A 12,033-nucleotide genomic window follows, 5' to 3' on the forward strand; every position below is an offset into this window, starting at 1 on the left:
TGGCTCTCACCAGAGCCAACAGACTCCAGACAGATACCCTACAAAAACAAATAGATACTCTCTCCAAATTACACCAACAAAATTTGTCGCCATCGACATATACACAACTACAAGCTAAAAGGCAAGAATTAGCAACAGTAATGAACGAAACCTCTATAAGGTCGGCCCATAGATTAAAATCACAATACTTCTTATACTCCAACAATACCGATAGGTATTTAGCCCATAAGCTGAGGGAGAGGACAAAATCTTTTACTATCCCATACCTTCAAAAAAGTAACGGAGTTCTTACCTCTAACCCCCAGGAGATTGCTCATACTTTTGCACATTATTATGCTCTCCTTTATGATGGCAAAAAAACAAAGCCAGGTAGCCAGACCAACCAACTTTTGACAAAGTTTCTAGACGAGGCTAAACTTAAGCCTTTAGATAATGAGGTCAGTAAAGAGCTAAACGCTGGGGTTACGACCAGGGAGGTCCTCAATGCCATAAAAGAGCTTAAGCCAGGAAAAGCAGCAGGTCCGGATGGATTCCCAGGCGAATACTACCAATTATATAGGTCTATCTTAATCCCACACGTAGTTTCATTATGCAATGATATTATGCAAGGTAAAGAAATTCCCAGAGAAATTTTACAAGCCAAAATAGTAGTTATACCCAAACCGGGGAGAAATCCAAAGCTGTGCCAAAGTTACCGACCAATTTCTTTAATAAACCAGGATATTAAGATTTTTACCAAAATTTTAGCCAACAGACTAAAAGTACACTTGCCGTCTCTGATCCACCCTGACCAGGTGGGATTCATTCAAGATAGAGAAGCTCCTGACAATACGAGGCGCACAATCTCCCTGGTCGACTACCTTAGCAAAATGAGAACACCTTCTCTGGTCCTCTCGTTGGACGCGGAGAAGGCGTTTGACAGGATATATTGGAATTTCATGTTAGAGGTCCTAAATAGGCTGGGTTTCCATGGCGAGTTTGTACAGGCTATTAAAAGCATATATTCACACCCAACAGCTAACGTAAGAACAGCAGGTTACCAATCAAAACTTATAGAGTTCTTAAAAGGAACGCGACAGGGGTGCCCTTTGACGCCGCTTCTATTCGCAATGTGTATAGAACCTTTAGCTGCTACAATACGCTTGTCCCCAGATATCCAGGGAGTCACAATTAGAGGTCAGGAATTTAAGGTGTCACTGTTTGCGGATGATGTGCTTCTCACATTGACCAAGCCGCTTATGTCTCTTCCCAACTTATACCGAATTTTACAGGAATATTCCGATGTGTCAGGTTACAAAGTTAATTTAGAAATGTGTGAGGCAATCCCCATCGCTCTTCCTGACCATACCAAAAAATTAATAGAGGCTAATTTTGAATTCCAATGGGCTAACACAGCGATTAAATATCTGGGGGTTAAGTTATCCAGCAACATTGCGGATCTCTACAGTCTAAACTATATTCCCTTATACAAAACGATCCGAAAGGACATTAATAAATGGAAAAAAGGAGGATTTTCCTGATATGGCCGATTGTCGGCAATAAAAATGAATATTCTTCCCAGAATACTATATCTGAATGGGAATGTTAAGTAGCTTAGATTTTGAAGTCACATCAGCTGACCATGATCTAAGCCATAGCACTCTGTGCGCCTGTATAGCAAAACCAGAATTCTTAGCCGTTAGTTTAGTCAAATGAACAATGGCATCAGAATAAAAGAATTGGCTAGCTTAAGTGCTCTAAGTTTGCCAAGTATGTCATCCAATGGAGTCGCTACCTGTAAAGCCTCTTCCAGAGACTCAAACCAGTACGCCGCAGCAGCAGTGACAGGGGCAATGCATGCAAGGGGCTGTAGGATAAAACCTTGTTGAATATATTTTCTTAAGGTAACCTCTCGACAGGGATAGTAGTACGCTTTACTAGAGTAGAAACTGCTCCCTCCACCTTATGGACTGTCTGCCATAAGTCCCATGTGGTGGCGTCTATTGGAAACATTTTTCTAAAAATAGGAGGGGAAGAGAACGGCACACCTGGTCTATCCCATTCCTTATTAATAATTTCTGTAAACCTTTTAGGTATTTGGAAAAACATCAGTACACACCGGCACTGCAAAGTATTTATCCAGTCTACACAATTTCTCTGGCACTGCAATGGTATCATCAGTCATTCAGAGCAGCTAAAACCTCCCTAAGCAACACGCGGAGGTGTTAAAGCTTAAATTTAAATGTAGAAATATTAGAATCAGGTATCTTTCCTGAGTCATTAACATCACCCACTGACTGAAGCTCTCTTTCCTCAGCTTCTGCATATTGTGAGGCAGTATCAGACATGGTTCTTAAAGCGTCAGTATGCTCTGCATTTTGTCTCACCCCAGAGCTATCTCGCTTACCTCTAAGTTCAGGTAGTCTGGCTAATACCGCTGACAGTGTATTATATTATCCATGACTGCCGCCATGTCTTGTAAAGTAAACGCTATGGGCGCCCTAGATGTACTTGGCGCCATTTGAGCGTGAGTCCCTTAAGCGGGAGTCAAAGGGTCTGACACGTGGGGAAAGTTAGTCGGCATAACTTCCCCCTCGTCAGATTCCTCTGGTGATACATTTTTTAAAGACAGAAAATGATCTTTATTGCATAAAATGAAATCAGTACATTTGGTACACATTCTAAGAGGGGGTTCCACCATGGCTTTTAAACATAATAAACAAGGAGTTTCTTCTATGTCAGACATGTTTATACAGAATAGCAATGAGACTAGCAAGCTTGGACAACACTTTAAATCAAGTTAACAAGCAAATATAAAAAACGGTACTGTGCCTTTAAGAGAAACAAATTTTGTCAGAATTTGAAAAACAGTGAAAAAATGCAGTAAATCAAATGAAATTTTTACAGTGTGTATAATAGGCTAACAGAGCATTGCACCCACTTGCAAATGGATGATTAACCCCTTAGTTCAAAAAACGGATCAAAAAAACTAAATAGACGTTTTTAACAGTCACAACCAACTGCCACAGCAAGCTGTGGCCCTACCTTCCCCAATAAACTACTTTGGAAAGCCTTTGGGCCCTTTAGAGATGTCCTATAGCATTCAGAGGGCCTTTGAGGGAAGCTGGATGTCACAGTTTGTAATTTTAACTGCACCAACTGTAACTTTTATACTACAACAGTGGAAATTGTTTCTAGTCAAAATTTAAGCCAGCCATGTGGAAAAAACTAGGCCCCAATAAAGTTTTATCACCAAAGCATATATAAAAACGATTAAACATGCCAGCAAACGTTTTAGATTGTAAATATCATAAGGGTATTACCCCTGGGAGTAAGCATGATACCAGTCGTTATTAAATCACTGTATTCAGACTTAACTTACATTAATCCGGTATCAGCAGCATTTTCTAGTGTTTTCCATCTCTAGAAAAAAATATAACTGCACATACCTGATAGCAGAATAAACTGCACGCCATTCTCTCGCTGAAGTTACCTCATCTGTGTAATCCCCTCAGACATATGTGAGAATAGCAATGGATCTTAGTTACAACCTGCTAAGATCATAGAAACCTCAGGCAGATTCTTCTTCTATTTACTGCCTGAGATAAAATAGCACAACTCCGGTACTATTTAAAAATAACAAACTTTTGATTGAAGAAAATAAACTAGCTATATTTAACCACTCTCTCCTACAACGTCCTTGCTTGTTGAGAGTTGCAAGAGAATGACTGGCTATGACAGTTAGGGGAGGAGCTATATTACAGCTCTGCTGTGGGTGTCCTCTTGCAACTTCCTGTTGGGAATGAGAATATCCCACAAGTAATGGATGATCCGTGGACTGGATACACCTTACAAGAGAAAATGCAAATGGATCTGATTGGTTTTTTAAAGGGCAGTAAGAAAGCCAGAATCCCCTCTCATGTCCTCCAACAACATAGACAATTAGGAGGAGTAGGAGCACCAAATTTAATTCACTACTATAAAGCAGCGAGGTTGGCACAGACCACCTTAATGAGTATGAAATCGGAGGACTTGGTGTGGGTGAGGGTGGAGACACTGTTGGCAGGTTGCAGACGACCAGATGACATTCTGTGGGGACAGTTGAGACAGCCTCTTAGAGACACCTACACTTCGAAGCTTACTACAGAGATGATGCAGACTTGGACTTCTGTGTCCAGCTCTCTTCGTCTAATTCCAGGGGACTCGGTGGTTAGACCACTGAGGACCCTTTTGAGCATAGATTTCCACATGCAGCTGGGAAAATGGGAAAATAAAGGACTCTACAGAGTCGCAGATTTTCTATATAATAATAAAGTAGCTACATTCCAACAAATTCAGGATAAAATTCACCCAGAAAAGCTGCAATGGTTCTTATATTTACAAGTGGCATCAGCAGTAACTAGATTTAGATCACTCAGCAACACTACAAGATTAACAACCCTTGAACACCTCTGTAGCACATCACAGCGACTCAAAAAATTAATCTCTACAATATACCTAGCACTACAGAGGGCCGGACTTTCCACTAAATCATCTGTGATGGAGAGGTGGGAAGAGGAACTAAATACAACCCACAATCTAGAGGACTGGGAAACAATCTTATATACATCCAGCAAAGGGCTAATTAGCGCAGACTTCAGGGAAAACAGCATTAAAACATCCTTCCGATGGTATCTTACCCCCGTCATCACCTCACATTATACACAAAGAGGTAATAAATTGTGTTATAGGGGTTGTGCTGCAACAGGAACATACATCCACATGTGGTGGGATTGCCCACATGTTAAACAGATTTGGTCCCAATTATCTAAATTACTTAGCGAGGTACTTTTTGAAAATATTTCCCTATCTGCACCACAAGCACTATTAAATGATAGGATCAGACAATTCAACACAGCTACTAACACGTTTATACGCATTCTATGCACGGCTACCAGAATATGCGTAGCAAGACACTGGAAAACGGGGGCACCTTCATGGGGGGAAGTTAAGGATAAAATCCAGGTCACTTACAAAATGTCAGAGACGATAGCCTTCATACAGAATAGCCAGGATCAATTTTTGAAGGTGTGGAATTACTGGATTTTGGCGGGCCACTAATAACTCAAGAGACGTGAGGAGACCTACACACTAACAGAGAGAGTAGGTGGGGGAAGAGGTTCACAAAACGACATATGTAGTCCATTGATTCAGAGATTTGGGTTGTGTCAAACACTGGGGGTGGTCCCCCCCTCCTGGACATGGTGGCGCAGGGATGGCACGGCGGACAGGTTCGATGAAGTTTTGAGGTAATGTTATTGTTTGTTGATGGGGTGTTCGTGGGAGGGGAATAAAATATACACAAATTGGAAATCGAAGGTGGGGAGAGTAGGAGAGGAGGAATTGTTCTTGTAAGCCCTTATTTTTTTTTTCTTCTCTCTGATGTTCCCTCTGTCTTTATCCCCAATCCCCGAGTATACTGGATTGCAAGTGACACTACGGGCCTTACAGTCTGAACTGAAGTATAATCATTTAATGGTTTTGTCGAATCAATAGACTTTCCGAAATCATCTCCACATTGGAATAAAGAATGTTGGACCTCTGACATTTGTTAGAGGTCAAGGGGGGAGATGTGTTATGTATGAATGGATACTGTGGCTTGTAATTTCTATGTGTATGACAATAAAAACTATTTCAACTAAAAAGGTATGTAGGTCAGTCGGTGGGAAGTGATCCTGGTGTAGTTTACCTTAATAGGATATGAAACCCCAAAAATTTTCTTTTGTGACAGAGAATATAATTTTAAAAAAAGTTTCCAATTTACTTCTATTATCTAATTTGCTTCGTTCCTATGATATTCTGTGTTGAAGAGATACCTAGGCTGGCATCTGGAGCACTGCATGACAGGAAATAGTACTGCCATCTAGTACTCTTGCAAATTGATAACCTTCTTGCAAAACTGCTGCCATTTAGTGCTCCAGAAATGAGCCGACTCGTAAGCTTATATCACTGCTTTTCAACAAACGATAGCAAGTAAAGATGAATTGTGGAGGATGTCAGGACAGCTGAACAGGATACATATAAATGCAAAAACTTCCCTACATTCATCATCACCAACGCAATGTGTTACTGACAGAACAGACCACAAGTGATATATGTATAGATCCATATACACTTGCATGGAAACACTCATAATAAAACATCATTTTTTGTTAATGGATATGACAAAAATCCTTCTCACTAAAACCTATACACATTAGAGACACATCTACTAGTACTTTGGTAACTCACACAAACATAACACTCGTCCAATTTTTATTTAACAAAATATTATCACTATGCTTCATTTTTATGTTGCCTGGTTTGCTGGTTTGTGGTACGGTGATGTGTTTATTTGTTCTTCCTAATTAAAAATGTTGTACAATAAATGCTCACGTGTTTTCACAGAAAAAAAAGGCTGTTTAAAGGGACAGTAAAGTCAAAATTAAACTTTCATGATTCAGATAGGGCATGCAATTTTAAACAACTTTCCAATTGACTTTTATCATTAAATTTGCTTTGTTCTCTTGGTGGTATTTTTGAAAAGCTAAACCTAGGTAGGCTCAACCTGATTTCTAAACCATTGAAAAGTGCCTCTTAGCCTAGAGCATTTTAAAAAAATGTCATAGTTGGACAGTACTAGTTCATGTGTGTCATATAGATAGCATTGTGCTCATTCCTGTGGAGTTATTTACGAGTCTCCAATGATTGGCTAAACTGCATGTCTGTCAAAATCACTGAGATAAGGGGGCAGTCTGCAGAGGCTTAGATACAAGCTAATCCCAGAGGTAAAACATATATTAATATAACTGTGTTGGTTATGCAAAACTGGGGAATGAGTAATAAAGGGATTATCTATCTTTTAAACAATTCTGGTGTTGATGTTGGGGCTAAAAAGGAAGACATGCAAGTAAAAAATTATCAATACAAAACAATTAAAGGGACATGAAACCCAATTATTTTTTTAGATTTAGATAGAGCATGCAATTGTAAACAAATTTTCAATTTACTTCTATTATCAAATTTGCTTTGTTCTATCGTTGAAGGAGCAGCAGGGCACTACTGGTAGCTAGCTGGGCACATTAGGTAAGCCAATGACAACAGACATGTATGTGCAGCCACCAATCAGCAGATAGCCCCCAGTAGGTTCTCCTGAGCCTACCTAGGTATTCTTTTTAACAAAGATAGCAAGAAAATGAAGCAAATTAGATAATACAAGTACATTGGAAAGTTGTTTAAAATCACCTGCTCTATCTGAATAATGAAAGAAAAAAGTTTGGGTTTTATATCCCTTTAAGATACAAGAATATGATAAATCAACAGCCACAATGACAGGGCTTACCTTGAACTTGGAAACAACAGTCACAACTGCTGCTCTGTTTTGTGGACTCACTGAGACCTGTTTACCGTTTTCTGCTGGAAAAAGCTTTTGTAGCAAGCAATCCTGAGACTCTTGCAGAAGCTGGAGTAGTTCAGGAGGAACCGGGTCCTTCATTAAGAAATACATACAAGAAAGAGGAAATAAAACGTTATTTGGTACAAACAGCAACCAATGCATACTTAAAGGGCCATGATACCCAAATGTTTAAACACTTGAAAGTGATGCAGCATAGCTGTAAAAAGCTGACTAGAAAATATCACCTGAACATCTCTATGTAAAAAAGAAAGATATTTTACCTCAAAAGTTTCTCAGTAGCCACATCACATTGTAGGACTTCTAAGCAACAAATCAGTATATCTGTCCCGGGACAGCTGAAGGAGCGAGCTTACGTGCACTCTCATCTTATTTCCCTATTTAGCTTAAGGAAGTTTACAATGAAATCTCATGAGAGTTAAGTGAAATCTCATGAGATCACAGTAAAAGAGTTCATGACCTCAGCACTGTTAATGCTGATTGGCTGCTGTTCATTTCTTCATTTATTTATTTTTTAGCTGCAGCTGAGTATAACTTTTTACACAGAACTTACTCTGCTGAGCTGAGGAAATTGTGAGGTAAAATAGCTTCCTTTTTTACATAGAGATGCTCAGGTGATATTTTCCTGTCCGCTTTTTACAGTTATACTGCATCAGTTTCAAGTGATTTAGCATATGAGTATTATGTCCCTTTAAAGGGACATTATAATCACAGAAATGTTTTATCATCCATATTAAAGAGCTGCAGTTGAACAAGTTGACATTTTTATTATATTTTGACACTTCTAATTTAGCTCAATGAGGAAGTACCTGCCAGCCAATGAGCATCAGTAAAAAGTATACAGCGGATACAGCTATAGTAGTTTCAATTTATACGTAAACGGATACTTCACATTTTTTCATAAAAACAGAATTTATGCTTACCTGATAAATTACTTTCTCTTACGGTGTATCCAGTCCACGGATTCATCCTTACTTGTGGGATATTCTCAATCCCTACAGGAAGTGGCAAAGAGAGCACACAGCAAAGCTGTCCATATAGCTCCCCTCAGGCTCCGCCCGCCCCATTCATTCGACCGACGGTTAGGAGAAAAAGGAGAAACTATAGGGTGCAGTGGTGACTGTAGTTTACTAAAATAAATTTGAACCTGACTTAATTGCAAGGGCGGGCCGTGGACTGGATACACCGTAAGAGAAAGTAATTTATCAGGTAAGCATAAATTCTGTTTTCTCTTACATGGTGTATCCAGTCCACGGATTCATCCTTACTTGTGGGATACCAATACCAAAGCTTTAGGACACGGATGAAGGGAGGGAACAAGTCAGGTAACCTAAACGGAAGGCACCACTGCTTGCAAAACCTTTCTCCCAAAAATAGCCTCTGAAGAAGCAAAAGTATCGAATTTGTAAAATTTGGCAAATGTATGCAGTGAAGACCAAGTCGCTGCCTTACAAATCTGTTCAACAGAAGCCTCATTCTTGAAAGCCCATGTGGAAGCCACAGCTCTGGTGGAATGAGCTGTAATTCGTTCAGGAGGCTGCTGACCAGCAGTCTCATAAGCCAATCGGATGATGCTTTTCAGCCAGAAGGAAAGAGAGGTAGCAGTCGCTTTCTGACCTCTCCTTTTACCAGAATACACAACAAACAAGGATGATGTTTGTCTGAAATCTTTAGTTGCTTTTAAATAGAATTTTAAAGCACGAACCACATCAAGATTGTGCAACAGTCGTTCCGTCTTAGAAACTGGATTAGGGCACAGAGAAGGAACAATGATTTCCTGGTTAATATTCTTATTAGAAACCACTTTTGGAAGGAAACCAGGTTTGGTACGCAAAACAACCTTATCTGCATGGAACACCAGATAGGGTGAATTACACTGCAAAGCAGACAATTCAGAAACTCTTCGAGCAGAAGAAATAGCTACTAAAAACAAAACTTTCCAAGATAATAACTTAATATCTATGGAATGCAAAGGTTCAAACAGAACCCCTTGAAGAACTGAAAGAACTAAATTTAGACTCCATGGAGGAGCCACAGGTCTGTAGACAGGCTTGATTCTAACTAGGGCCTGTGCAAAAGCCTGAACGTCTGGTACAGCTGCCAGACGCTTGTGTAACAGGATAGACAGAGCAGATATCTGTCCCTTTAAGGAACTAGCTGACAGACCTTTCTCCAAACCTTCTTGGAGAAAAGACAATATCATTGGAATCCTAAACTTACTCCACGAGTAAACCTTGGATTCACACCAACAAAGATATTTCCGCCATATCTTATGGTAAATTTTCCTGGTGACAGGCTTTCTGGCCTGTATCAGAGTATCTATAACGTATTCAGAGAAACCACGCTTAGCTAGAATTAAGCGTTCAATCTCCAAGCAGTCAGTTGCAGAGAAACTAGATTTGGATGCTTGAAAGGACCTTGAATTAGAATATCCTGCCTCGATGGCAGTTTCCATGGTGGGACCGATGACATGTCCACTAGGTCTGCATACCAAGTCCTGCGTGGCCACGCAGGTGCTATCAAAATTACCGAAGCCTTCTCCTGTTTGATTCTGGCTACTAGCCGAGGAAGAAGAGGAAACGGTGGAAAGAAATCTATCAATGCCGCCTTGGGATCCCTGGATCTGGATCCGTAAAGGGGAAGTTTGGCGTTCTGACGGGACGCCATCAGATCCAATTCTGGAGTGCCCCATAGCAGGGTCAGCTGAGCAAAAACCTCCGGGTGGAGTTCCCACTCCCCCGGATGGAAAGTCTGACGACTTAGAAAATCCGCCTCCCAGTTGTCTACCCCTGGGATGTGAATTGCAGATAGATGGCAGGAGTGATCCTCCGCCCATTTGATGATCTTGGATACCTCCTTCATCGCTAGGGAACTCTTTGTTCCTCCCTGATGATTGATGTACGCTACAGTCGTGATGTTGTCCGACTGAAATCTGATGAATTTGCCCTCCGCTAGTTGAGGCCACGCCTGGAGCGTATTGAATATCGCTCACAGCTCCAAAATGTTTATCGGGAGAAGAGATTCTTCCAGAGACCATAGACCCTGAGCTTTCAGGGAGTCCCAGACCCCACCCCAGCCTAACAGACTGGCATCGGTCGTAACAATGATCCACTCCGGCCTGCGGAAACTCATTCCCTGAGACAGGTGATCCTGAGACAACCACCAGAGAATAGAGTCTCTGGTTTTCTGGTACATTTGTATTTGAGGAGACAAATCTGCATAATCCCCATTCCACTGTTTGAGCATGCACAGTTGCAGTGGTCTGAGATGAATTCGGGCAAAGGGGACTACGTCCATTGCCGCAACCATTAGACCGATTACCTCCATGCACTGAGCCACAGAAGGCCGAGGAATGGAATGAAGAACTCGGCAAGTATTCAAAAGTTTTGACTTCCTGACTTCTGTCAGAAAATTTTTCATTTCTACCGAGTCTATTAGTGTTCCCAGGAAGGGAACCCTTGTGAGCGGGGACAGAGAACTTTTTTCTACGTTCACCTTCCACCCGTGAGACCTTAGAAAGGCCAGAACAATGTCTGTATGAGCCTTGGCTCTGTGAAAAGACGACGCCTGTATTAAGATGTCGTCTAGGTAAGGTGCTACTGCAATGCCCCACGGTCTTAGTACCGCTAGAAGGGACCCTAGCACCTTTGTGAAAATTCTGGGAGCGGTGGCCAACCCGAAAGGAAGGGCCACAAACTGGTAATGTTTGTCCAGAAAGGCGAACCTTAGGAACTGATGGTGATCTTTGTGGATAGGAATATGTAGGTACGCATCCTTTAGATCCACGGTAGTCATATATTGACCTTCCTGGATCATTGGCAAGATTGTCCGAATGGTTTCCATCTTGAAAGACGGAACTCTGAGGAATTTGTTTAGAATTTTTAGATCCAGGATTGGCCTGAAAGTTCCTTTCTTTTTGGGAACTACAAACAGGTTTGAGTAAAAGCCCAGTCCTTGTTCTGCAATCGGAACTGGGTGTATCACTCCCATTTTTAATAGATCTTCTACACAGCGTAAGAACGCCTGTTTCTTTGTTTGGTCTGAAGACAAACGAGAAATGTGGAACCTTCCCCTTGGGGGAGAATCCTTGAATTCTAGAAGGTACCCCTGAGCAACTATTTCTAATGCCCAGGGATCTGGAACATCTCTTGCCCAAGCCTGAGCAAAGAGAGAAAGTCTGCCCCCTACTAGATCCGATCCCGGATCGGGGGCTACCCCTTCATGCTGTCTTGGTAGCAGGAGCAGGCTTCTTGGCCTGTTTACCCTTATTCCAGCCCTGCAAGGGTTTCCAGGTTGCTTTGGGCTGTGAAGCGTTATCTTGCTTTGCGGAAGCAGAGGTTGCAGCAGGTCCGCTCCTGAAGTTGCGAAAGGAGCGAAAATTAGCCTTGTTTTTGGCCTTAAACGGCCTATCTTGTGGAAGGGCATGACCCTTTCCCCCAGTGATATCCGAAATAATTTCTTTCAGCTCTGGGCCAAACAGGGTTTTCCCCTTGAAAGGAATATTTAACAGTTTCGTTTTGGACGACACATCCGCCGACCACGATTTGAGCCAAAGCGCTCTTCGCGCCATGATGGCAAAACCTGAGTTTTTCGCCGCTAACTTAGCTAATTGTAAAGCGGCA

At 41.4% G+C, this 12,033-nt stretch overlaps 1 protein-coding gene across 2 annotated transcripts in view; it reads right to left on the reverse strand.

Moving 5' to 3' along the window:
* The window catches only part of MYO19 (myosin XIX), a 407,861-nt gene that overhangs the window by 152,426 nt on the left and 243,402 nt on the right, over positions 1–12,033 (reverse strand). For both annotated transcript variants that reach the window (XM_053706825.1, XM_053706824.1), the window contains one exon: positions 7,340–7,486. In XM_053706825.1, coding sequence (XP_053562800.1) covers positions 7,340–7,486 — 147 coding nt within the window. The remainder of the gene's footprint in view (positions 1–7,339; positions 7,487–12,033) is intronic.

This window comes from Bombina bombina, chromosome 3 (assembly GCF_027579735.1).
Source record: "Bombina bombina isolate aBomBom1 chromosome 3, aBomBom1.pri, whole genome shotgun sequence".
Lineage (NCBI taxonomy): Eukaryota > Metazoa > Chordata > Amphibia > Anura > Bombinatoridae > Bombina > Bombina bombina.